Source organism: Nematolebias whitei, chromosome 4, assembly GCF_014905685.2.
Source record: "Nematolebias whitei isolate Nwh7 chromosome 4, NemWhi1, whole genome shotgun sequence".
NCBI classification, from domain to species: Eukaryota; Metazoa; Chordata; class Actinopteri; order Cyprinodontiformes; family Rivulidae; genus Nematolebias; species Nematolebias whitei.
This window is the reverse complement of record NC_056501.1, coordinates 15,157,291-15,183,440: the sequence shown is the minus strand read 5'-3', so window position 1 is coordinate 15,183,440 and position 26,150 is coordinate 15,157,291. Positions and strand designations below refer to the sequence as shown.

The 26,150-nt window shown below is 39.1% G+C and overlaps 3 protein-coding genes across 6 annotated transcripts in view; 2 read left to right on the top strand and 1 right to left on the bottom strand.

The window, feature by feature from the left end:
* Window positions 1-845: 845 nt before the first annotated feature.
* gpr101 (G protein-coupled receptor 101) lies at window positions 846-2,163 on the top strand. The gene has a single exon (XM_037675754.1). The coding sequence runs from the start codon at window positions 846-848 to the stop codon at window positions 2,157-2,159; it is 1,314 nt and encodes a 437-aa protein (XP_037531682.1). The 3' UTR covers window positions 2,160-2,163.
* A 4,437-nt stretch (window positions 2,164-6,600) lies between these two features.
* LOC119408892 (transmembrane 9 superfamily member 2) lies at window positions 6,601-19,882 on the bottom strand. 2 transcript variants are annotated; one of them, XM_037675752.1, is made up of 18 exons: window positions 19,577-19,882; window positions 18,993-19,060; window positions 18,807-18,900; window positions 18,580-18,707; window positions 18,299-18,428; window positions 17,002-17,129; window positions 16,817-16,928; window positions 16,648-16,727; window positions 16,464-16,569; window positions 14,224-14,274; window positions 13,710-13,842; window positions 12,014-12,133; window positions 11,543-11,600; window positions 11,227-11,386; window positions 10,963-11,114; window positions 10,724-10,835; window positions 10,465-10,636; window positions 6,601-7,491 (listed from the first exon to the last, which is right to left on the bottom strand). In XM_037675752.1, the coding sequence occupies exons 1-18, from the start codon at window positions 19,700-19,702 to the stop codon at window positions 7,424-7,426; spliced, it is 1,998 nt and encodes a 665-aa protein (XP_037531680.1). In that variant the 5' UTR covers window positions 19,703-19,882; the 3' UTR covers window positions 6,601-7,423. The 2 variants fall into 2 exon arrangements, with proteins under 2 accessions (XP_037531680.1, XP_037531681.1); XM_037675753.1 differs by lacking the exon at window positions 14,224-14,274.
* A 4,369-nt stretch (window positions 19,883-24,251) lies between these two features.
* The window catches only part of rbmx (RNA binding motif protein X-linked), a 5,048-nt gene continuing 3,149 nt past the window's right edge, over window positions 24,252-26,150 (top strand). The window contains exons 1-6 of one of the 3 annotated variants that reach the window (XM_037675751.1): window positions 24,252-24,293; window positions 24,633-24,760; window positions 25,242-25,348; window positions 25,432-25,585; window positions 25,707-25,841; window positions 26,007-26,118. In XM_037675751.1, the coding sequence (XP_037531679.1) occupies window positions 24,652-24,760; window positions 25,242-25,348; window positions 25,432-25,585; window positions 25,707-25,841; window positions 26,007-26,118 (617 nt within the window). In that variant the 5' untranslated portion in view covers window positions 24,252-24,293; window positions 24,633-24,651. Of the gene's footprint in view, window positions 24,539-24,632; window positions 24,761-25,241; window positions 25,349-25,431; window positions 25,586-25,706; window positions 25,842-26,006; window positions 26,119-26,150 lie in introns of all 3 variants that reach the window. The other 2 variants (XM_037675750.1, XM_037675749.1) reach the window with 2 other exon arrangements.

Sequence of the window (26,150 nt, the reverse complement as noted above, 5' to 3'; positions counted from 1 at the left end):
GGCACATTTAGCCGAGTTAAGGCTTGTGTTAACACCATGCAGACGAAAATATGTCATGCAGGAGGGTGAAAGACTGGTAACAACAGGAGGGGGGGGAGGAGGAGGAGGGGGGGGGGGGGGGGTGTCGCTGACGAGCTCCAGCTGCGAGGGAGATTTCTGTACAGGTGTCCCTTTTTTTTTTCCTCGACACCTCGGAGATGACATTTTAACGATGCATCAAAGCTGATAAAATCAGGAAAGGCTTGATCCACCCTGAAATCCGAAAAAGAGCAGCGGCGGAGAAGATGCTGCTCGCCTGGATGATGAGGAGAGACCCCCGCTGGGTGAAGACGCGCAGCCTCGGCTGAGCCGTGAGCGCCCGCCGCCGCGCGGAGGAGGGAGCACCGTCATCAGCCAAATGATCGCCTCTCTGATCATCCGCAGGTATTAGAGCATCGATTACAGCTTCAAGGAGTCCGCGAGACTTTGCCGGCGGCGGCTCGAGCGGTGGCATCTGCTGTCGCCAAATTCAGTTTTGTCTCCATCCTGTAGATGTCGGCTGCGTGCAGAGAGGGGCCTGCTCACTGGGTGAAGCCTTCAGGGATTAATTACTGATCACCATGAACAGAGAAGCGCTGATGGTTTCAGCTTCTGGTGGATTAAACTCGTGGGGGGAAATGTCTCGTTTTGTGGATGGTGTGTCAGGCTGGATGAAATGATTTTTTACAAACCGATGCCAGATGTTTTTGCCTCTGGAATCCATTGACAAAAGGAGTACAACTAACCAAAAAGCAAATGAGTTGCTTTTCTCTCCTGATCCACACAGGACTGACCTGACTTTGTGTTGACGCCCTGCTGGGTACACAATGTCAAGTTCGCAGGCGCCTGCTATGGACACTAATTTCACCAGTGTTCGTCCGGAGCGCAGTCCGGACCCAGACTGGTCCGTAGCTGACAGCACGGTGAAGGTGGTGCTCATATCTGTGATTGTGTGCTTGTCCCTGTTTGGGAATGTGGTCGTTCTGCTGGTGTTCCAGAGGAAGCCTCAGCTCCTTCATGTTGCCAACCGATTTGTCCTCAACCTCCTCTTGGCTGACCTTCTCCAGACCATATTAGTCATGCCCTTTGCCATAGCAGCTGCTGTGCCTGGTGTGTGGCCCCTGGATGCTTGGCTGTGCCAGGCTCTGGTGGTGCCCATGCACCTTTTTGCATTCGCTGGCGTCAACACCATCATAGTCGTCTCGGTGGATCGCTACCTGGCCATTATCCACCCTCTGTCTTATCCAACCAGAATGACCCCTCACTTAGGCACGAACCTTATAGTCTTCACCTGGGTGCTAAGTTTCCTGCAGAGCACACCCCCTCTTTATGGCTGGGGGGTGATTGACTTTGACCGCCATCAGAAGGTCTGCACAGTAGTGTGGTCCTCCAGTTGGTCCTACTCTGCTGTGGTGTCCACCTTTTCTTTCTGGCTGCCTGTGCTCATCATGCTCGGATGTTACTGGATGGTGTTCAGAGCAGCTCGGAGGCAGAACGCTCTTGTGCATCCTATACAGACACAATCCTACTCCCAGCCCCACCCGCAGGACTTCCAAGGGCCCATCAGTCCACAGGAGTCCTTACAGGTCAGTTTGCCTGAGGGTCCCTATGCATCCAGGCGACACCCTGTTCGAGTCAAACACAGACGTTTCCACTACCACTGCAAGGCCGCCCGTGTTGTTTTTGTCATCATGGCGTCATACATCTTCAGCATGGGTCCTTACAGCATTCTGAACACTGTATCTATTAGTCACAGGGCAGCTGTGCCCCCTTGGTTGTCCTCCCTTGCCCTTGTCCTCTTCTTTTTACAGTGCTGCCTACATCCATACATTTACGGATACATGCATCGCAGCGTGAGGAAAGAGTTTGTGGCTTTGCTCTACGGGCTGCTCTGTAAGCAGGGGCGTCCCCGCCAGAGCTCGGCCGTGGAGAGCTGCTTCACAACGACGGAGGGGCGGGCCGGTGCTCACCCTCACCTGCCCAGTCTGACGGCCCGAGTCTTCCCTCTGCAGACCTGGGAGGAGTGCACAACATCCTCCTCTCCAACATGTGAGAGGAAGTCAAGAGACAGCCGTAAAGAGACCACCTCCACCAGCGTCTGCTCGGAAAAAGAGCTTCTTCACAGCAAACAAAGCTCATGAGCAGCCGGAGCTTTGTGGTCTCACAGGAAGAGTTCGTCGTGCTGTGTATTTATACACAAAGATCTCGATGTTGGAACCAGTAGTACTCGATTATCAACATAATGATCGTTGACTTAAGTTCATCTTCAAAAAATTACTTTGATGCCACAGCAACAATATTTAACAGAAGTATCTGTGAGAGATAAGCACACATATTTTTAAGCATATACAGTTTTAAGAGTTACAACGTGTACAGTTGGTTTTATGTTTTGTGTGCAATCCTATCATTAGTATTTAAAAATCAAGAAATAATGTATTTATTTAAAATGCGCTTTTGAAACATTGTTTGTGTGTGCACCATGCGTGGTAACAGGGTATACTATTCTTTAGTACGGTGGTTCCTAAAGTTGGGGTCGTGACCCCATTGTGGGTCTTGAAGCACAAAGAAAGTGGTCTTCATAGTTGCAGAAATCAAATTACCATATTTTCCGCCATACACGTCGCACTGCCCTATAAGTCACATCAGTCCAAATATGTCTAATAAAGTGGAAAAAAATCCCTAAATACGTTGATTCGCTGTATACGTCGCATCTATTATGCGTCACCGCTGATGCGTCATCGCTGAAAACCTGGAAATGTGGGCCGGTGTTGTGCCAAAAATCGAGTGGCTGCCAAATGGCGGCCGTGGGAGCGTGCACGGGAGGACTTTAACAAGAATTTAACAAGATTAACACTTAAAAACAATTAATTGTTTGCTCAAAATTATAGAAAAGGTGTGTCTCAGTTTAACTTTTACTTAATAAAAGCACTTTGACGGTCAAATCAGCTGCATTTCAAAAGCCGATACACGGAAGTAGGAGCGTGCATGGGAGGACTTAATGTGCATTGCTTTGAAATTTAACAAGATAATCACATAAAAACAATTATTTGCTTTGCTTGACTTTATAGTAAAAGTGTGTTTCAGTTGAACTTTTACTTAATAAATGCACTTCAATTGTGAAATTAGCTGCATTTCACCAGGGCAGCGCATCGAAACGAAGCTGATTTGACAGTTGCTCCAGGCGAGCTGGACAAAGATGGCGTCTAAGGCAAGCCGACTGTGTCATTAATAGCCACGTTTACTTATTACATGACACAACGGCATGCCATACAACTTGAGTGCCATCTAGTGGCTGAAAATGATAGTGTTCAATGTTTTCAGTCAGAATGAATGAAAACAGTCATGTCTCAGCCAAAAATTTGTTTATAAATTTGGGGAAAATCCATAAATAAGTTGCTTTGGCATATAAGTTGCAGGTCATGCAAGAAAAACATGATTTATAGGCCAAAAAATACAGTAAATTACATATTTGTCCTTACTGTAACAGAGTTGCAAATCCTAAACAAACATGAATGGATGAAGAAATTAGTCTGAATGTTGATGAGACTGTTAAATAGCTTTTTGCTATGTTTCTGTAAACAGCAAAGTTGAAGTGCCAAGTCCCAAATATCCTGTTTCTGCGTTTCTTGTGGGTTAAAATTTGAAAAGTTTGAGAACCACTTCTATGGTGCAATGAGCTTTACTTTTAACTTTTAAACTCAGGGTATTGTCTGTAGAGGAAAAGATGTAGTGTCCATCGCAGTTCTTCAATCGTCTTGAGGTTATGAGTACGTGTGTTTCCTGTCGCAGTAACATTTTAGTCTGAAAGCGCCTTTAAAAAATTTAAACCTGTGCCTGTTAGAACATAAACTAAAAGGTTTTCCCTTTACTTTTTATTTGGTTTTACAAAATATAATTTGTACCTCTTACTTCAGTGTGCCATATTTGGTATTTACTGCCTCTGTAACAACAGCTTTTCTTTTTTTAACGCTACAACATCAAGAGCAAAGTGTGATAAAAATACAGCGAACTCTGTGCACCAGTTATCTAAAGTAGGCTGCATGTCAGACGAGCTTATATAACTGATTTCCTACATTCCATTGAACACATGTAGACGTAAAAAATACCTCTCGACATATTTTAAATTGACTAAATACAAGAGCGTATGCTTGTGATAACTCAGAGTAATTCTGTTCAGAGTTTAAACCATGGTTTGGATGCATTTTTTACAAAGTGCTTATCCTTTGTCATGTTTTGGTACCTTTCACACACACACACAAAAAAAAAAAGAGAGAATGAGCTTAGCTGACTGGCTAGGAGGTGATTTTGGTGTATTTCCTTTCTTATGATACTATGATAGTTTTCTGTTTTCTGCAGGATACTTTAGCACCTACTTGTTTTGGTGGAAACCCTCAGTTTATTCAGCAGGTCAACAGAGAAATATAAATATAGTTGACAATCGAGCTCGTCAGACTCTGAAGAATACTGTACATTTCCACAAAGAGGAACATTTTTTGTCTTAAAAAAAAAACAAATTTTTGTGAATATTTTGTGCATTTACAATTTTCGGTTTTAACAATACATTCTGTTTAATAAAAGGAGCTGCGAAGAAAATGTGTTCGGCTTAAATTTATGTTCAGGTTTGGGCAGATTTCTCACTTGAGAGCAACTAAGATGAGTTAAAATATTAAAAAAAAAAAAAAAAAGAGTTGAGTGCTTTCATTTTAAACTTTTTGTAAGGAAGTGGTTAAAATTGTGGGTTTTTTTTAAAGAAAAGATCAAGTGTTTTGTGGCTTAAAATGCCAAGTGGTGCTCTGCATTTGTCAGCAAAACAAAATGAATCTTCCTTATTATGCCTAATTTGAATTTCAGTTCTTTAAATAAATTGTGTTTCAAGAAGGAAAGCTCATCACCCATCTTTCATTCGTTTCAAATAAGTTCATCTTATGTAGAAAAATGACAAATCTGTAGCCATTTTGGTCAAACCTTAAAAAATAACTGCAATCCCATGCAGTACTGCATGCCAAAGAGTGTTAAAAGCTTTACCTTAAATCAAATATTAACTCAATATATGTAAAAATGTGAGGCATAGTCATTCTTATGTCAACTAATGTTGATTAGCAGCGGTGGCCATCTTGAATTGGATCCATTGGAATGAGTTTTACATGCAATGATTATTTTCTTCTACGACCTTCTCAATGGTTCATGTGATATTTTACTAAAAGGATTAAATGACATTTGATAGTAAAAGTTATTTTCTGCTCATTTTTAAAACTGTTGTTGCCATGTTTATTACAGTAGTACAAATACTGAGACGATCAAAACCATAAAAATGTGATTAGACCAAATAAAAACTGGATGCTCTCAAATATAAACGTGAACGGTTGCAGTAAGATGAAGTATGCGGCAAAAAACGACAAGGACGGTGTGCATTTCATACAAAGAACGGTTTCAAGAAATAGCCGAGCAATGATTAGCATTTGGAGTTTATATTTGACTCATCACCAAACTTTAGCTCTGTATCGATAACAGGGCTAATCAACTGGCGACCCAGGGGCCAAATCAGGTGCACAGGTGGGCTCACTTTGGCCCATCAATGGATTCCTTTCTAAATAAGACATTTTAAATCGTAAAACAAACTTACTTAATGAGAATAACTACTAGATGTGTGGCCCCTGAGCTCTTGGCTTTCAGTAACTATGTCCCTCTGAGCAGCTTAGTTGAATAGCCCTGATTTATAACGTCGTCTGAATCTACATTTTTTAAGGCGAGTTGGCTATAGGTATAAAAAATAAAATTAGTTCAGTAGTTCATATTTGGCTAACAGGCCATTGAATCCAAATATTTTATGGCAAAAATCATTTGAGCTCAAAATGCATCTCAGCTCTCTCCCAACAAATTTTAGATCAACACAGTATCTCCAAAATTGAGTTATTTCCATCCTTACATTTCAAATCAGTTGGAAGTGGCAGCCATCTTGGATGCAGATGGCTCCAAAAGTTAATCAGTTGTGCATCCAATGAGTTCTCTGCAATTAAATTTTGCCTTGCGTCTCAGTAGTGATGTGCAGATCGATACCAAAATATCGATACCAGTACTTTATGATCTAGAATTGATCAAATCAAATCTTTTGATACTTCAGTCATTTCAGCCAATAAATATCATTAACGTGTTGGAAAGTAACTAAACTATTGAGATCTTGTCTAAATGATACGCGGCTGGTGGGACCTGGGTAAATGCGTATAGCGTCTAAGCATAGTGGCATGCTGCTCAGTCTGTACAAGCTCAGATATATTGTAAATGAGGCCACTACCTCAATATACTTCAGTTTAAAATAAATAAATTTGATGTATTCTTTATGAAGCTTTGATTTGAAATGCACTGCTTTTTTGTAATTTACCAAACACATTAGGTGTATTGGAACAAAGTATCGGTATTGCGACACCAGCTTGAATTTTACACCGCATCGGAAAGAAAATTGTGGAATCGAACCATGAGCTTTTTTTGGAAAAATCCTCAACACACACACAGATGAGCTAAAACATTATTACCCACCAGACAAAAATAGGCGTGGGGAAAATGAGTTTGAGGTCAAAGACGATGACAGTTTTCTTTGTGATTTACTTTTATTTGTAAAGTTATCACCTTTAAATAACCTCACACTGCCTGAAGCAAACAACAGCAGTGTTTAATATAGTTAAGAGTTGAGCTTAAATCAGTAAACTTGTTGAATGCGTTACGAATGAGGAATTTTTGTGTGTGTGGCCAAAACGCATCAAGTAAGTCGTAGAGTTCATCTTTAATAGGAAACAATCTGAAGCTGCTCTATAATACAATTGTGCCTCCTGTACACGGCGCACCTTCTACTCTATGCAACCAAGAAAATGAACATGTATCATACAATGTTTTACGTTTCAATGACAGATTGAGAATTAACAAAATATAGGCCAATTCACAAAAACTAAAAAAAATACTTGATAATGGTGACAATCTTTAATTGGCATTCTCACACGTTCTCCCTCTCTATACAATATATGTACACACTCGTTTCCACACAGAACAGGAAGTGGGGAAAAAAGGAACATGGAACCATGAGAGAATAGAAAAATAAAATGCTAAATATTTTACTTTCTTTAAAACCTTAAAGGAAAACACTTCAGAAAACAAACCGCTCATGGTGACAACTTCATTAGAAGCCCGTTGATTTTCAAGGCGCCACGCAAAATATAAACAGTGAACACAAACTCAGATTAAAAAAAAAAGAATAGCAACAGAGGTTTAAAGCACAGAAAGAGGATGGGCCCAGCTCAGTGGGGTTTTTCTATCACGTGATGGATGCACTTTAGGTCTGTTCAGACCACAATATTATTACACAGCAGCACTGAGGAGCCCAGCACTGACACAAGTTAGTCCTTCCTTCAGTCCTCTAGTCCACTTTCACCACACTGTAGATCTTATTTACAAACCAGAAGCAGGCGAAGAAGCCAATTGTACCTGAGGACAGAAGACAAAGCAACCAAATTATTAACAATAAGCCATAAAGCTAAAAACTATTTTTTTTAAAGTACAAAAAAAAAAAAAAACTTTTGAATTCAATTTCTTTAAAAAAAGAAAAAGTTAAAATAAAAACTAAGAATGTTTAAATCAAGATTTCTTCACCTTGCAACTTGATATTTACAGATTTCCATCCAACACTTACTTATACCATAATATTACTTGGAAATTGACTTCACAAAAGTAGCAAAAAGGACATTTAATCATATTCAATTTTTGTACACGAATAATAAAAAGTCAATTCCTTTTGAACTTAGGTGTGATTAAAAATTGCATAATTGGACACAACAACAACCTATTCAAAAAGCAGCAGTGCCACTACTACTGCATTGTTGTATTAAAAAAATAAGTTACAAAAAATAGTGTAAACCAAGTTATTTTAAGTCCCTGTACAGTTCAAAACCCTAAAGCAGCTCCTGCTCTATCTACAGGGCCTTGTTTAAGACCAGTTTAATGCTTGAAAATTCACTGGGAATAAACCAGTCATTTTGCACTTGTGGTTAAAATTAATTCAGTAACATTTAGTGTGTGCATGTGTGTGTGTGCATGTGTGTGTGTACATGAGGGGTGGAGATGCATAGTGTAGAGTGGAATCTCAAAAGTATGCAAAGAAACATCAGCATTAACTTCATTTTGTCAAGGAAAGAAAATGTCTGCCAGAGCTCTGCTGTGTTTTAAGCCCGATTAGACTAAATCCTGGATCGGTTCATCTGGCAAAAAAAAAATCCTATCTCACTGCTCAATGGGGGCCGCACACTAACCCTGAAACATGAGGTGATGAAAGTTGAGTTGAGGCGACAGAAACAGACACCAAAATAAAAACTTTTCTGGGGGTAAATGACAGGGATTAGGATTAATGAGTTCAAAACTAGAAGCAAGGAGGGATGATCATCTTTTCCCTGAATACTTTTGACATCTTATCCACGTTCTACTTATATCTCCGTCTCGACATTGTCAAACACTGCCGCCGTTACAAGCAGTGCAGTGGCATTTTTATCTTCCCCATGACAATATTACACCAGAAAGTGTTGTCGTGTGGCATCATGATGAGACAAATACTCTTGTGCAACATACAGACTAGGTGGGTATTTGCACATCATTAGTACTTATTATCCTTTCTGCACATGTCCTGAATTTCATTTAGGCTGGCTGCCAAACAAAGCTCAAGAGCGCCACTAAACTGTTAATTTAAAACAACAGTGTCTGTATCGTGTTTTTTTCACGTTATCATTGTGATATGGTGTGACGAACATCTCCTCAATCTGAAGACAAACAAAAGAATAAAGAGAGAAAACAGAATTAAGAAGAAAAAAAATCTAGATAAAGTACACAAAGTATCAACCATGATGATGATTGACTATGATTGATTTTTTATTCTTGTTTGTTTTTAACTTCTGTACTGTGCAGCACTTTGTGCACCTTTTGGCTGCTGGAAAGGGCTCTATAAATAAAGTTTGATTGATTGATTGATTGATTGATGTTGGAGTTGGCTGTAGATTTGAGACAAAAATAAAATCCCTAATAATATTTGGCTCTTACTATTCAAGCAGCAAACCTCAACAAAATGGAAGGCCTGTCACGTAAAATTTTGCTGGGCGATTAATTGCCTCAGAAATTATTGCGATAAAGGATAATGTTTGAAATTTGACAATTTGTACTTATTGTCAAATTTATGAAGAAATGTTTGTTAGTTTTATTTTGAGTGTAGTACCTTTTTGACCACCAGATGGCAGTATAAGACTTTTTGAACTGAAGGATGGATAGTGAGGGAGCGAGCAGCGTGTTTCTAAGAAAAATGGGAGGGAGACCCCTTGACGCGACATGGGCTGTCTCCTTCCTTTTTTCCGGTTCTCAAAATGGCGGACGCTCTGTGTGGTTGGAGCTCTTTAGCATAGCATTTTTCACAAAGCTTTTAATAAAAAAAAAAATTCAGTAAACAAGTTCTCAGCTTCTTTTTGCAGAGAAAAACAACTTTTCACACAAAGGCACGGGTTTCAAACGTGAATTTTGGAGCTTCGAAAAGAGCGGGTTTGTCCATGGTGTAAACTGACAAACAGTTCAATATAAGAACATAAAACGTAAAATTCCAGCAACCAGTTGCAATATGAAGAAATTTTTATCCCTCAGTGACTTCCAAATTATTTTATGACCAGAGTAATAGTCTTTATGAGTGCCTTCAAGATTTATTATGTGGAAGTGGTCTTCATAAAAAGATCAGATGTGAAGCCATTGTCTGATGGCAATTTCTATCCTAAACGTACGTGGAGTTACATGGTCAAGTTTCTGTGTACCGTCTTATAGATGGACAAATAGGGACAATCTAGGGAACAAAGGGCTTGATGTTTCTATCTTACAATATTAATAAGTTGGAGCACAGACGAGGTTTTTACAACGGCTTCTTTCAACCTTAACCTCTGACCCAGTGATATGGAAATCAATAGGGATCATCGAGCCATGAGACATCCAGTCGTGCAGTTTGATATATTTATGTTAAAGGGGTATGAATTTAGAGCTCAGACAAGAAACTGTCCACAGAAGGACAGACTGCACCACAGCACGTCTCAAACGGACGTAGAAAAACACCTGACTTGATTTTATTACTAAGCAGGCGAACAAATATTGGACAATCAAAAAAAAAAAAAAAAAAGTTATTTGTCTATTCCAACAACAGGATCCTGAATCCTCTTTTTCCTGCTGTTGAACTGAACAAACAGAGCAACTGATAAAACCTGAACTCCTTTCAGCCTCTAAACCTTACTCACTGGTCATAAAAGATTGCCGTGCAACCATCTAAAAAAAAAAAAAAAATCAATTGCTAATATGTTTAATGAAGAGTCCAGAACTTTGCTAAAAGCCAAAACAGGAAATTAAACTGCCTCTAAAAAGATTTATATCAAAATAAGAAATTCTCACCTGTGAAGAGGAAGAAAATGAGGACCATAATCATCGTATATCCAAAGTACAATATGGTACTGGCCGCTCCAATAATTTGCAGCTTTGAGAAGAAGTAGTGCACGGCATAGATGAACAGATAAACTGCTGTGAAGCCGCTGGTCAGGAAGGAACGCCACCACCAGTGGTAGTCCTTGATGGAAAGGGAACACAGATCTCATTTTGGGACCTTATAGTAAATATATGTCGTGAAGAAAACCCATTGTGGTCATTCGCGTACCTCTGCACATAGGTGGAAGTAGCACAGCAGAATTGTGGCCTCGGAGCAGGTGATGAGCAGAATAATGAAGACCAGGAACAGGAATCCAAACATGTAGTACATCTGATGAGACCTAAAGCACAGACAAGTTATATTAATGAATAGGAGTCAACAAGTGCAAAGCTGCATTTGTTTTACTGGACTGTACTCAAAATGGAAAAAGAAGACCAGTAGAGATAAGACAGCATTTTTACACTTACCAAATGCTGTTAAGAATAAAGAAAAGCTGGATGAAGATGCAGCCAAAGGGCAGGATCCCACCCATTACAATACCAGGGATAGGTTTAGTGAAGAAGGACTGCTCAGGGATTTGACGGGGGATTTGGTTTGTTCGTACTGGTTGCTCAATTGCCTGAAAAGCAGCAAAAACAAAATCAGTGACAGAACAGCAAACGTGCATGTGTTTCATCTACAATTTGTCTTTGCAACCACAACAAATAATTATCTAAGGAGGTCTAACTCACAGGCTTCTTGAATCCAAAGTAGGCTCCAACAAAAGTGAGGGGCACAGAGATTCCAAACCACATAGCCAAAATGGCCACCAGAGTGCCAAACGGGATCGCTGCAGATGAACCCTCAACCCATAGGATCAGGTTCATCAGGAAAAAGTCTGCAAATACAATCCTAGGGAAGAAAACGAAAGGACAATGATAAACAAAGATCAAACAAGAGTAGGATAACGCTGGTGTGCAAGGCTACAGACTGGCTTGAGGACTGACAAGGAGAAATGTGGAATTAGATTATGAGCGATAGTCAAGCCGCTGTGGTAAGAAAACATACCCTGGGCACAGAAGTGCTGTCAGCAAGACGTTAGTCTTCCACTTTTCACCTCCAAAAGCTGAAAAAAAAAAAAAAAAAAAAAAACAGACACGAGTGAGATCAGCATGACAGAGATAATGACAGTCTGCCCTGTGCTCAAGAACCTAAAAGTAATGTCTCACAAGACTGTCAATGGGCTCTCAGTTTCAGGAATCATTAATGTTTCTGATTTAAAACCCAAGATAACTGGCATTTTTAGCCATCTAAAAACTAAAGTCATAATGACTTGAGGAAAATGTTCAATTTTCACCTACACTTGCATAAAATGTTTCAATCCTGTTATTTTCAAAGGCATATCTTGTTCCCCTGGTTTGAGTGTTTAACTTTCTCCATGTTAATGCTTCAGGCTTTCTTGCAGGTAAGAGATTATTTACGAATATTTCAAATACCCCCCCCCCCCCCTTTTTTTAAAGGAACAATATAGACACTTACTTTTGTAAAGACGTGCGGACACATAGCCAGCAGGTGTCCCCAGCAGGACCCAGAGAACCACAGAGCACGTCATCAGAGCCCCTCTGTTGGCAGGAGACAGGAAACCCAGACAGGCCAGGACTACAGTAGACAAAGAGACATCAGTGCTCTCCTCACAAAAAGACATCTTTGTATGTACATTTACAGTATATTTAGAATAAAAAACACTTGTTTGTTAAAGCTGCTGTCCCATAACTTAAGATTGTATTCAAGTTATGAGTCTGCAGTATATTTTTAGAGTCTGAAGTAGTATCTCACTGGGCTGCAACTTTTGGAAACTAGTTAGCATCTCAAAATTGCAGCAAAAATGCAAGAAAATGTGCAAATGTTCTGTTGTGGCTGCTTTGAAAACCACCAGTTCTAGAAAGTTGTAGCCTATTTTGTTTTTACACCCATTATTATTATTATTCTCACTGGCGTGGGTTTCAGACATTGGTTTTGAATGTTTTCTCCTAAGCCAACTCCCATGCAGGTGTCAAACTACAGCGCTTGTACTCTTGAGACGAGTTAGTGACACCGGCAACAAAACTCAGGTGGGTTCGAGATGGGTTTGAAACTGAATACCCTTGAGAACGTCACAAGACTTTTTGAAGAGTCCCTCGTGTGTGCCATTCACAACTAGTCACAGTCCAGTGAGATACCACAGAACATTTACAGCTACTATAACGAGTGATAAAACTCCTAAGGATCACATAGCATGTTGAAATATTTCCATTTGGAAAAGTTCTGCTTCCCAGACAACAGAGACACGGGGAGGGCAGCACAAGGCGTGAAGAATGAAAGAATGAGTTTTTTTTTTTTTTTTTTTGCATTCAAATATTTTGGCCTAAAAAAATTCAGTAAGGTTAATTTAATATCCAAGCAAAACACTACGCAGTGTAAACGGGAAACTGACATCTGATCATTGTTTAGAGCAGGTAGATAAAATCCCTTTGGCTGTCAGGGGTTTTGAGACGTATTTTGAGATTTTGCATCTCAAGATTTGCCTTTGCACAAAGCCTTTACGTTTACAGAAACAAGGTCAGGACGAATCAGAAAGGATGCCAAAAAGTTTGTCTGTGTTCTTCAATCCCAACAAGACATAGTTCACTTCCAATTTGAAATATTTCATTTCCGCCTTTGCATAAATGTGGAATCTGTCACATTGCGACAGTGAAGGACAAGCATATCACTTAAGAGAATAACGACCTTTCATTTCTGACAATCTATCACATTCAAAGCCCAAGAGGGCGTCAGACGGACTTCTTGTCTTCTTTATTAGGAATCAGTTTTATGTGACTTTACAGTGAACACTGTGTGAGCCAAGTTGTTGGAAGCTTTTGACAAGTACACTCTTGGATTCATTTTATTTTGGAGTCAGCTGCACTCTAAATTTGAACCCACAGGTATACAGTTCCACATTTTGTCTTAAAATGTGGTTATCTGCCTATTTGAAAGAATACGTTTCAGTGATTTACCACTGGGAATTCAAAATGATATCTGTGTTCCTTGTTGTCCCCGAGTAACAAGTTTTGCAAATGCAAACAATAGAAGGTACTCTCGGATTTCATGAAAACCAGTGTCCCCATATTTTGCTACAATAAAAATCATACATCGTGCCTAACCCTGCTGTTAATACAGATTAATGCAAAGTTAGTGGGAGTAAAATAGTCCTTACAGAGTGTGATGAAGGTCATGATAAAGATCTGTGTGCCCTGTCCAAGGAACACGGAAAGCAGCATTCCCTTCCTGGGTGGACGGAAAACATCTCCGTGAACTTGCTTCCATCCCGACTCTTCCTGTGCGTCCTCCTGAAAAGAAAAGGAGAAAGGGGCATCAACACAATGGCTGACATCTGAACACAAGAGTTAAAAGGTTCACCAATCACCAGCCAGTAACTGCTGCTTTAAATCTGACACCTTGTAGTAAAGCAAAAGTAGGACAAGAATCATTTTACCAAAAAAAAAAAAAAAAAAAAAGTAAAATTTGGTGTGGACTAACGTGTCAATTCTTATGAATTAGCTTCTTTTTTTTTGGAAACTAACAATTTAATTAAATTTAGATTAAATCATCCACACCACATTTTACAATTTGCTCACATACACCTTGTTGCTAAAAATAAAACCATACACACCCAAGCACCTGATTTATTTGAAACAAAATATCTCTGAAATGACTGTCATAAGGCTTACATAAGGTAGAGAAGATTTTTCCTTGGCCGATGGAACCTTTATCAAGTTTTCCTGTGAAATGTAAAAATATAGATAATCTTGGGGAACAGTGCTGGGTGGTTTTGAACATTGCAAATTTAAAGCATTAGCCAAATACTTGAATAAATCAGGAAACTTGGACTACAAGGTGAAAAGCTCTAAATTATGACTAAATTTGATTATACACTAGGAGGTTTAGAATAATTACAAATCTACAATAAGTCATTAAAAAACAATTATAGTTGAACGTTAGGGCCGTCATTGTCACCATATTTGATGATACTTTTTACTCTTCTACTACACTGGATACACAGCTTCACACAAGTGCAGCAGACCCTCAATACCTCACTTCAATTTTACAAAAACACACCTCAGTTTGATTTTAAAACGTTATTTTTCCTTTCTTAATTGTGTTTATAAAACTTTCCTAACACCAGAAGGAAGTGACAATCTCTTTATGAGTCTCGTATGAGTAAGAGACCAAAAGAATTGTTGCAATCCTCCTTTTAAGCACCGTAAATATTAAAACAATGTTAAGAAGTGAAGACCATTACATTTGTCTTGGTTGTTCGGTATCTGATCAGTAACTAGCTGTTTAATAGAAATTTTTCCAACACAACGGCAAACATTAGGCATGAAAACGTCGTTTGAATATTTTATACAAATATATTTTATTGGTTGTATTTTTCATTCATTCAACCTTTATTTAGATGGGTAAATCCCAATGAGCCTCGAGGACTCATTTACAAGAGGGACCTGATTTCAACAAAGAATGACGACAACAATAGACAGTTATATAAAGGCATAAAGATTTTTTTATTTTTTATTTAACAAATAGGATGGCTAAAAAAAGAAAAGTAACAAAAAACAGCTAGATTCTAAGGCGAATGTAGAAAACAGGAACAAGTCTGCATTATGTCCCTGTGTTATTCAATTGTATTAATTAAACAGGTCTCTCTTGTAAATGAGTCCTGGAGGCTCAATGAGACTAACATGTATAAATAAAGGTAGAATGAATGAATTGTATCGTTTTATTTCTGTATAACAAGTCTTTCTTGCTTATAACTGTTTCAATGAGACTAACCTGTACAGATAAAGGAAATTAAAGTGTAAATGAAAACTGTCCGATCCAGATTAACTGGCTGAACAGCAGCCAGCTAATTTCTTAAAGATAAAGTTAAATAGAAAACACTGAAGCAATAAATTCAGTAATCCTACTGTAAATAAAGATCTGCAACTCACGAGTCCAAATACATTCAAGAGAATTTGCCTCAGAAATAAGTTTTCAAATGCAGCTAAAGTTACCTTGATGTGTAAAACAAACTATTTCCATACAATGGATGTGTCTCTGGCTTTAAGGAATCTGTGTTGAGCTACTGTCGTTCTCATTTGGTCACAATGATCCGACTGCAACGTAGCAGTCTGACCTGAATGACAGCTACACTGTTGCCTGAGCCACTCCCGTTTTACACATACCACTTTACCTTTGTCGCAGACTCTAGTTCGGACTTTAAGGACGAAAATTTCAAACCCACAAATCCACCTCTTTGTTTTTTATATACCATTTTAATGCACAACAAAGATCCAACTTGAAAATGTTGAGTCTTTGCTGTCTTAAGTTTTAATTTTCTTCTGTAAGGTCTTATTTAAAATGAAACAGGTGATAGTTGCCATTATTTGTGGATATTCTATAAAAAATACTGAGTAAATATATTAAAATTACAGGAATTTGAGAACTAAATATCAGAACATGTAGCATTACATTTAATATAAGCCTTGCTCTAAAGGTTTTGGCTTGTTTTCATGGATTTTACATTTAGGCGAACTAGTGTAAAGAACGGAAAAAGTCAGTCTGGAGGTCTGAATTTAATAAAGCATTTTATCGTCCTAATGCGTCACATTTTCCTTTGTGACATTCAAAAGTGTTTATCGTTTTTCAGTATATCTTCAAATTAGCATAGCTAGTAGTGAAAGAAACCCAATAAGCATGAGTTAAAAGCAAAGCTGCTGTTCATTTACAGCTGTTGGTTTAGAATAGTTTTCACCACATGCAGCTTTGTTGACTCATTTACATTTTGCAAACCAAGTCTCCCATTGTGCACCAATAAGGACGCTCCAGACCGTCGTCGTTAGTTTTTAGTGAAATTAATACCTCCACTTTAGAATAAGGCTGGCGTTTGTATATACACATAGGAATCAGAGGGTTAAATGATGCTTTGTACCTGATCCACCTGGTTGTATCTGGCAATGTCTTTGTGCAGAGTTCTCAGCATGATCATGGCAACCATCCCAGACAAGAAGAGCACAATGACCAAAGAATTCATTATGCTGGGGAAAAAAAAAACTGTTTAAATAACAAACAAGCGTTTTAAAGGAGGTATATCTCTGATGAAAAACATTTCAGACCTGAACCACTGGATGTTGGTGTGAGGCATGGAAACCAGGATGTAATCCCACCTAGAGGCCCATTTGATGGTATTATTTTCCTGTGGAAAAACATGCAAATTAAAATTAAAAAAACTTTCCCTAACAGATACATAAAACAAATAATTTGCCACATAACTTAGAGGTCTACCTCAAAAGTGACAGCGTAGGTGTAAGTGATTTTGACGTCATCAGAAAACTCTGCTGGGACCTCCATTGGACCTCCTCCACAAGTTGGGTTTTTCTCGTCATTATGTTTGATGCTGTTGCGAACAAGCCACCATTAATTTTTCATGTCATGTTGCCATTATGCTAAAAAGTACACCCAAAATTTACCTCCTTGGTTCGAGGGTGGCAGCAACCAGCCGAGCACCACTCCAACCTTCTGATGTTCCACTGTGGTAAGTGATCTTTATGTCAACATGGTTGAAGACATAAAATGTGCTTCTCTTGTTGAACTCGGACTGAAAAACACAAAAAAACTGATTAGAATTCATGTCTCATAGATTTATTTGCATCATTACTTGTACTAATCAGCGTTTTAAAATTTATTATCAGCAAATGGCTTAAAACAATGTGGCCAACAGTCAGGGCCATTAAGATATTCAGAGAAGGCCATGAATACATTCAGATGTGGGGAAACAAAACATTTAAAACTTGTTCATAGTTTAAAAAAATGAAGAGTTGCTTGTTTCCCGTTTAAAATATACAGGTTAGAACAGTTTTGTGGAAAATAAAGGGAAAAAATGTTGAGAATTAAAAGCATGAATACTAAACTAGACAAGAACTAGATGTGTTTCGGCAACACAGCAAACAACTGGAAGGTCATTTGGTGCACTTCTAAGGAGTTTCAAGGTCTGTAACAAAAGTTTAAGTTAAAACTGTGATAATCTGAGAACAGATATGTCCATGTTTAGAAAGAAAAGTGTTAAACTTTATTGTAAACTTTCCTCCAAAAACTTTAAACTTTAATGTCAAGACTAATTGCCATATAAACAATATTACCCAACTAAAAAGCACTTGGGTTAAAGCACATGATCATGGCTGAATCCATACATGCTTGTTTAGCTGTATAGGGCTGCAGGAGCGAATGATAACTCTGCTCTTCTGGTACTACTGGTTAGTCGAGCAGGTCAGTTCCAAATAGCTCATTACAATAAATGTTATCCAACAAGGTCAAGTCAGGAACTTTGAACGGATTCCTTTTCGTTGAAACTTTTCGTCTTTTATCTAAAAAACTTCTCAGAAGACTCAGACTGAAGAAGTCGTTTGGACAAAAGACAAAACGTTTCAACAAAGATGAATCCATCCAGAGGACCTGACTTAACCTTGTTAGATGCATCTACCTGGATTATTGGGCATGCATCAGGACAAATAAATGGTATCAATAGCCTTTCAAACATGCCAGCCAAAGGAGAAGAGATTTTACATGTGACCCATGCATATTGATTAACTTGGGAAAAAAAATAATAATCCATGCCATCAAGGTCAAAATTCCTTCCTTTGAAATTTTATTTTATCATTATTAAAAAGTATTTCCTTCTAGCAACTGACAATGTGTATCACTAGTTGAAGCACAGATTTTCAGAATAAAAATCACTTAAAGCAAAAAAAAAAAAAGTTAACAACTTACATTTATAACACAAGCATCTTTTGCTCTACCATCAGCTGCAACCAGGCAGCCAATGGGGAAGCCAGGGTTGCAGTACTTTTGATTATCTTCAACATCATAGCACCATGTCACTGGCATGTTGTCGATGATCCTAAAACAATGTATTTTTGATTACACTCAACAAATCTTTTTATAACTTAAATATGAATAATCTGCACTGAGGCCTTGTTTTTACTTCATATTTCAGACAAATACACAAAAGCTGGAAAAAAAAAAGAATTAGATTAGTGACAACTACAAACCAGTGATGTTGATAGTTCAGCTGCATTCCCATCTTGAGAAAGTCCAACTTGGCTGCATCCAGCTTGTTGCCTTTCTTGTAAGTGTTTGTGCACACTGCCTGACATTTGACATTGTTTTTGAACTGGAACTGTGAAGAAAGTGAAATATTTAAGAACTATACAAACTTGTATGATAGCTGATAACATGAAATAGGCCAGTCCACATTAATTAATATACAGACACTTACCTTGTATGGAGAAGACTCAATTCGTTCACCAAACAGTACCTGTCCCAGGTTCTCAGATGGCCTCTTCTCCTTATCGTCTTTGCAAAAGTCAAACCTTCACCAAAATTCCAAATAGTTAAGCACATATAGGAAAATGTACCATGCATATCAAACCAAAATGTTATAAGAGGCAGAAATATAACTTACACGTCATACTCATAGGGTAGAACAGACTCCACTGAGTCCAAACGATTAACAAACAGCTGAATGTCTGTCTGTAAACAAGATGAACATTCAGAGGTTGATGGAGTTTATTCAGCAAAAACAATGCACACACATATACATATCTCCCACCTAATCAATATGCATTTCAACACAAGACAAAAATTAATTATTATATATATTTTTTTAGTCAGAGGGTTGATGATACAGCTTTCCTGGACATCAACAGGTCAGTCTAAAAATGCTAAGAAGGCGTTACCATTCTTTACTCAAATGTAGCTTAGTGAAGTAAACCTTTAAGATCTAAAGGAGTAAAAAGAACAAATTATTTCATTAAATGAACATGTTTGCTTAGCTATTTTATTAACAGCGAGAACAAACAACTATTTGTACCGCATTAAAATAAGAATCTGCCCCGGTCAAGGTGGCGTTGAGGCCTAGGGGGCGACAAGCTAGCAACTATTGTAATACGGTAAAAACAAATAAAATAAAAACAATTAGTTCAAAGTTTCCGTAAAAGAAAAGCACTACGCTTGTTAATAACTGTGAGTCTTCTCGTTTAAACATACCTGGCAGTCGTCGAGACCTTTCTCTGTACAAAAACTCACAGGGGCTAAACCCGGAAGATAAAACGCCGAGCTCGAACAGAAATAATAAGCGACCAGCACGAAGCTAATTGATATGCGCCTCTTCATTTTAGTGCGGACGCGGCTCTCCGAAGATACCGTATACTTCTTAAAAGTATAATTCTGTTCCTTCTAGTGGAAACAAATGCGCCCCAGCTCTGTAGAGTTAGCTGAGCGTTATCTTACTGCTCTAAGACATAGACTGAGCTGGCCCAGTCTCTGTAGCATCGGTGACGTAGCCTTCGGTCAAGTTATGCGGAAGTCGCAGGGTTTTTACCGGAAAACTAATAGTTACTTTCAAAATAAAAGCATGCAGTGAGTTTTATGCTATGATTTTCGAATTGTTTTACTTTTTGCTTGCGTAAATGCGCTCGTCGTGTATTTTTTAGGATAATATTTATAAAATGGTATCGTGAGAACTAATGTAAACTGATGATTGCATCTTCAGACAGTACATGCACATGGCCGTACGTTTTATTTTGGCAGGCTGCTAATTTGCAGTCATTTTTTGACACGGTGGAACTTAACGTGGCTTGTGTGACTTCAAGAACACCTTTCTTCACCTTCTGCACTGGGGGTGGGGGTAATCATCGTAAAAGACAAAGCTTAATTTTACAGTAAATGACGGCCTAGAAAGTACGACAGAGCTTTTATTGATTGAAGTCTTATTTTAAATAACACGCCTCTCAAGTTCGATAAAGCAATATTTTGGGTATGGGATTATTCATTCAACCTTTATTTTTACAGGTTAGTCTCTATGACATTATGACAACCAAAATCTAGTGCATCATACTAGATGCATACTAGGGGCTGAATTGTTTGAGCAGTCGTCAATGGGAGAGTTGTGGGTTCGATTCCACCAGCATGTTGAAGTGTCCCTGGGCAAGACTGAACCCCTTATTGCATCTGATGTGTGTCCCATTGGTGTATGAATGTGATCCAAAAGCAATGTTTAGTCTCTTTTAAATGATTTGTTAAATTTGGTTGGTGTGTATGAATGGGTAAATGAGGGCACAGATCATAGTGTAAGCACCCTGAGGGCCTTGATTAGATATAAAGGTGCCAAATAAGTACTTTCCATTTAACATTTACTGTTTGACATGTATCATCATATGTTCTAGAATTGCGCCGCTAATGTTCTAGAATTGCGCCGCTCAAGGTGGCTGCATGTTGGAGCAGCTCTGTTACTTTCATTCTGAGATTTTGCTTTTGGAAACTTTAATTCCTCTTTTTCTGGATGTAAATCACATTTTTTGGATGATTGTTTCCTCTGGTATCAGATGCTGTGCAGCCGGAAGGATTTTTACTGAAACTTTTTTGGTTTTGTACATTTGTTATGATGCGTAACCATGGCAACAAGGCAGTTTTCTACAACAACAGCAGCTGATTAACATCTCAAAAGCTCAAATAATATCTCAACTATGGCCCCAACTCTCAAATGAGTTGAAAAGGATGTTCTGTGGACGCATTCTCATCTACCTGCCAGCTGTGCTCGAGTGCCTGATCACTGAGATCCTGGAACTAGCAGGAAACACAGCTCACGACAGCGGAAGGACAGGATCGTCCCTCAGCACCTACAGCTGACTGTCCACAGCTATGAGGAGCTCGGCAGGCTGCTGGGAGGAGTGGCCATCGCTCTGGGAGGAGTTCTGCCCAGCATTCAAACGGTCCTACAGTTCAGGGGAACCGAGAGGCCAGCCGAGTCTGGGTGGACGGATCGGACGGCACCTGCAGCCAGTTTCTTAGGATCCACTGTGGGATGGACCTTTACAAGAGATCCTTCCTGTCTACAGCCATCAGCATCTATAACATCTCTTAATGAAATGAGGATAACGAGTTACAACAACAAAATAATTTCCCTTTGGGATTAATAAAGTATTATTGAATTGAATTGAATCAACTTGAATGGAGACTACATTTCATATCTGAATTCAGGTAATGCACACATGAAGTCAGAGTGAAAGCCACAAGGTAAAAAAAAAAAACTATCTGAAGCTGTACTAGAGGGACTTGATGAGTCCATTACCATGGCAGAGGTCAACCAGGTAGTCAAAAAGCTCTTTGGTGGCAGGGTGCCAGGGGTGGATGAGATTCACCCCAAGATGCTTAAGGCTCTGGATGTTGTGGGGCATGGTTGACACATCTCTTCAATGTTGCATGGAGGACTAGGGCATTGCCTGTGGTGTGGCAGAATGGTGTGGTGGTTCCCATTTTTAAAAAGGGGGACCGGAGAGTGTGTTCCAATAATCGTGAAATCACACCTCGCTCTCCCCGGAAAGTTTACTGCAGGGTGTTGGAAGGGAGACTGACCAATTGTCAAACCTCAGATTCAGGAGGAGCAGTGTGGCTTCTGTCCTGGTCGTGGAACAGTGGACCAGATCTTCACCCTTGCTAAGGCGGCCATAGTTTGTCTCTCCAGTCTACATGCATTTTGTGGACCTGGAGAAGGCTTTTGACTGTGTCCCTTGAGGTATTCTGTGGGGTGTGTTGTGGGAGTGTGGGGTGTCTGGGTTGTTTTTAAGAGCTATCCAGTCCCTGTATAATCAAAGCAGAAATGTGTGGAATGCCCCCTCTGGGTCAGGGGAGAGTGTTTGCCTCAAGTGGAGGATTTCAAGTATCTGGGCATCTTGTTCATGTGTGATGGTAGGATGGAGCAGGGGATGGACTGACAGATTGGGGCCTCGCCATCAGTAATGAGAGAATTGCTTCAGTCTGGTGAAGAAAGAGCTGAGTCAAAAGGCAAAGCTCTCGATTTACTGGCCTGTCTACGCTCAAACCCTCATCTATGGTTATGAGATTTGGATTATGACCTGATAAAACAAGATCCCGGATACAAGAGGTCGAAATGGGCTTCCGTCGCAGGGTGGCCAGGCTTTAGAGACAGGGTGAGGTGCTTTCTCATCCAGAGGGACTTTGAAGTGCAGTCGCTGCTCCTCTGCAACAAAAGTAGTCAGTTGAGGAAGTGCAGGCATCTTTTTAGGATGCCTACTGGACACCTCCCTTTGGAGGTTTTCCAGGCACGACCCACAGGTAGGAGAGCCCCTGGAGGGATTGTGTATTTTCTCTGGTTTAGAAATTTTGGTTGTGACTTGGCGCAATATAAATAAACTGAATTGAATTGAACTGGATTGCCTTGGGGTCCCCCAGAACGAGCTGAAAAGTGTCACTGGGGAGAGGGAGGTCTGGGTTTCTCTCTTGGACCTGTTGCCTCTGCGATCTGATAACAGATAAGCAGTAGAAGTTGGATAGAAAGATGAAAATCTAGAGGAGAAGGTTTTGTCAAAATCTGAAACTGATTCAAGAAAAAAAATGCAGTATTAAAAGCTTTAAACATCTGAATTCTCTAGCAAATTTTATACCCATTTCAACAGTCATGAAACTAATAGTCAGATGTGCAACCAGCAGAGATACTGATCATTTGTAGAGAGAAAATCCTTAACAGTGGGATATGATCTTCAGCCATGAACCTGGACAGATTTGCTGAAACTGTCACTTCTTACATCAGTTTTTGTGAGGATGTATGTGCAGACCAAGACCTTATACAATAACGATAAACCATGGTTCACTTCACATCTGAGATAAAGAAGAGGCTTACAGCTGTGGGAACTGGCCCATATAAACAGGCAAGAAATAAACTGACCAAGGAGATCAGGGCAGCTAAGAGAAGCTACAGCGAGAAGCTGAAAAGCAGCTTCTCAGCTAACAGCCCAGCTGAAATTTGGAGGAGCCTGGACAACATCACTCACAGGAGCCTGTCCCCAGATGTTTTATGCTGACTGATGAACATCAGCTAAGACTGGGGACGCTGACATTTCCTTTGTTTCTCAATACCCAATAGTAGATAAGCTCATTACTTTATGCTTATATCTTATAAGCATACTAATATAGCTGTCAATGCACTGATACCACAACATGTGTGGGTGGAAAATACTAATTTTATTACAAGAAATAATGCTGTAAACATAAAATGTTTACAAGTTGTGGACTTTCTTATTTCCATTAAACCCCGAGGATGATGTTCTTTACTGTTCATTGTATATAAAAATGGAACACATTAATATTTGTACATGCTTAGATACATGAACAATAAAGCATATTTGAAAAAAGAGCAAAGAACCTATTTGTTTAGAGATTTCAACTGAGCAGTAAACTTTTGGAGGGAGAGCACAATGTCTGCATTTTATTCATAAATGTATTGCTTTGTTTAAATACAGCATAAAATAGAAAAACAATGAAAGACAACGACACCGTTAATGCATTACTGTTTTTTTTTTTTTTTTTAACATCCAGAGGACCTGACTTAACTTTTTAGATTTTTCTACCTGGATTATTGAGCATGCATCAGGATGTATTTTACAATATTATAGTATTTTTTTAACTAAAGCAGCTGACCACAATATACGATTCTGTATTACAGTATACTTTATATGGCATGTGACTGTAAGCTGCAGGAAACACCTATAAATAATACTGTACTGTACAACAAAAAAGTATTAACAAACAAACAAACAAAAACAAAAAAAAAAACTGCGATAATTGTGCACTTCCTTCAACGACCAATAGGGGGCAGTAAAACACTTGCCTCCTTGTACAACAAATTTCACCGGAAGAAGAAGCACACGAAGAAGAGGAACCGACCGTTGTTCTCTATCGTTGTAGGGTAAGGCCAACGTGCGGCATATTGCGGTGCGGTAGTATTTAGCTACATGATACACGCGTAATACGCTTGATATAAGTAGCTATATTTCATACCTTCTAAAAGTAGCGTGTTCGCGCTTGCAAAGTAAGGTATTTTAGTATTAGGTAGGAGTCTGATAACGTTAAACTGCCTAGCTAAAAAAAAATCACTGGCGCGAAAAATCGCCATTTTGCGCATTCAACAGTCGAAGACACGCCGCGAGTAAGGTGCTTAAAACGGATAAAAAAAAAACACAATATAGAATTGCATTTTTGTTGTTAGTTTTATGCCAAGTGGCTTACCTTAAACCTTTTTTTGCAGGCGGATTGTTGTGCAGAGAATGGCGGAGGCAGACCGACCAGGCAAGCTCTTCATCGGTGGGTTGAACACAGAGACCACCGAGAAGGCCTTGGAGCAGTACTTCAGCAAATATGGCAGAATTGTCGAAGGTGGGAATTGTTTTTACACTTTTAATATCGTAATTAACCGATTTTAATACCACCGTTTTTGGAGATGGACGATTTGAAGACATGCTTAATATATCAGCGTTGTTCCTAAACGGAAGTAAAGCACGATATGTCTGGAGTTATTCGATTTTGTCTTATTAAAAGCTTCCTTTGTTGCGTTTATTACCGGTAGTTATTATTACTTAACTTTATTTTGCAGCACAGTTTTGTCATTGGGATTTAATATTAAGAACATAAACTGATTATAAAAAAAATCTAAATCTACATGGTTTTGCCCATGATCTTATTTATTCCTGAAGGGCTTATCTTTTATCAGTTTTGTATTGTTAAAGAAATGTAGAATGAAACTAAACCAGTTCTTGAAGGAAGTAATTCAAGTTTATCTCTTTGCAAAATGTATTGGCTTGTGTAAATTATTGTTTCAATAACAAACTCTGTTGATATCTTATATTTACATATTCAGTTCTTCTGATGAAGGATCGTGAAACAAACAAGTCAAGGGGTTTTGCATTTGTTACCTTTGAAAGTCCTGCTGATGCAAAAGATGCAGCCCGTGAAATGAATGGAAAGGTAAAAAAAGAAAATATTCCCATATTATTTTCTTTTGAAGCAAGCATTACCATACCAATCACCTTAACATTGCAACTCTTCAGTCTCTTGATGGCAAGCCTATCAAAGTGGAGCAAGCTACAAAGCCTCAGTTTGAAAGTGCTGGCAGGCGAGGTCCTCCCATGTATTCTCGGAGTCGTGGTCCACCCAGAGGTCCCCGTGGTTCCAGAGGAGGCATGAGGAGTCCCCCATCCAGAGGTAAATATTGAAATTGTATAATTTGAGTTTGAAAGTATTATGGTGCTTGTGTGAACTTTTTTTGTTTTAAATAATTTGTCCAGAATCGGCAAGCTTTAAATGACAATTTTTGTTTGTCAAGACTACTATGATTCAGGATCAGATGAACCCTTCTATAAAGGGTCCAGAGGCCCTCCACCAATGAAACGGGGTCCCCCAGTTCGTAATGGAGGTCCACCGATGAAGAGACCGGCCCTATCTGGTCCCATGAACAGGGGTAAGTATTGTTCTCTGTAAACTGCATTAAAAACATACTTTTGAGTTTTCTGTGTAGGGGAAAATTAAATCTAAATTTGATGCAAGTTATAATCATTTCTAGTAAATTCTTATATGAGCTTCATTTGACTGAGTGTTTAACTAACTAATTTGTTGTATATTTTAGCCCCGATGTCAAGGGACAGGGATTCATATGGTCCACCTCGCAGAGACTCAATGTTGTCCAGGAGGGATGATTACCCATCACCAAGAGATGACCATTACAATCCTAAAGACAGGTATGTATATATTTGTGTGTGTGTGTATATAT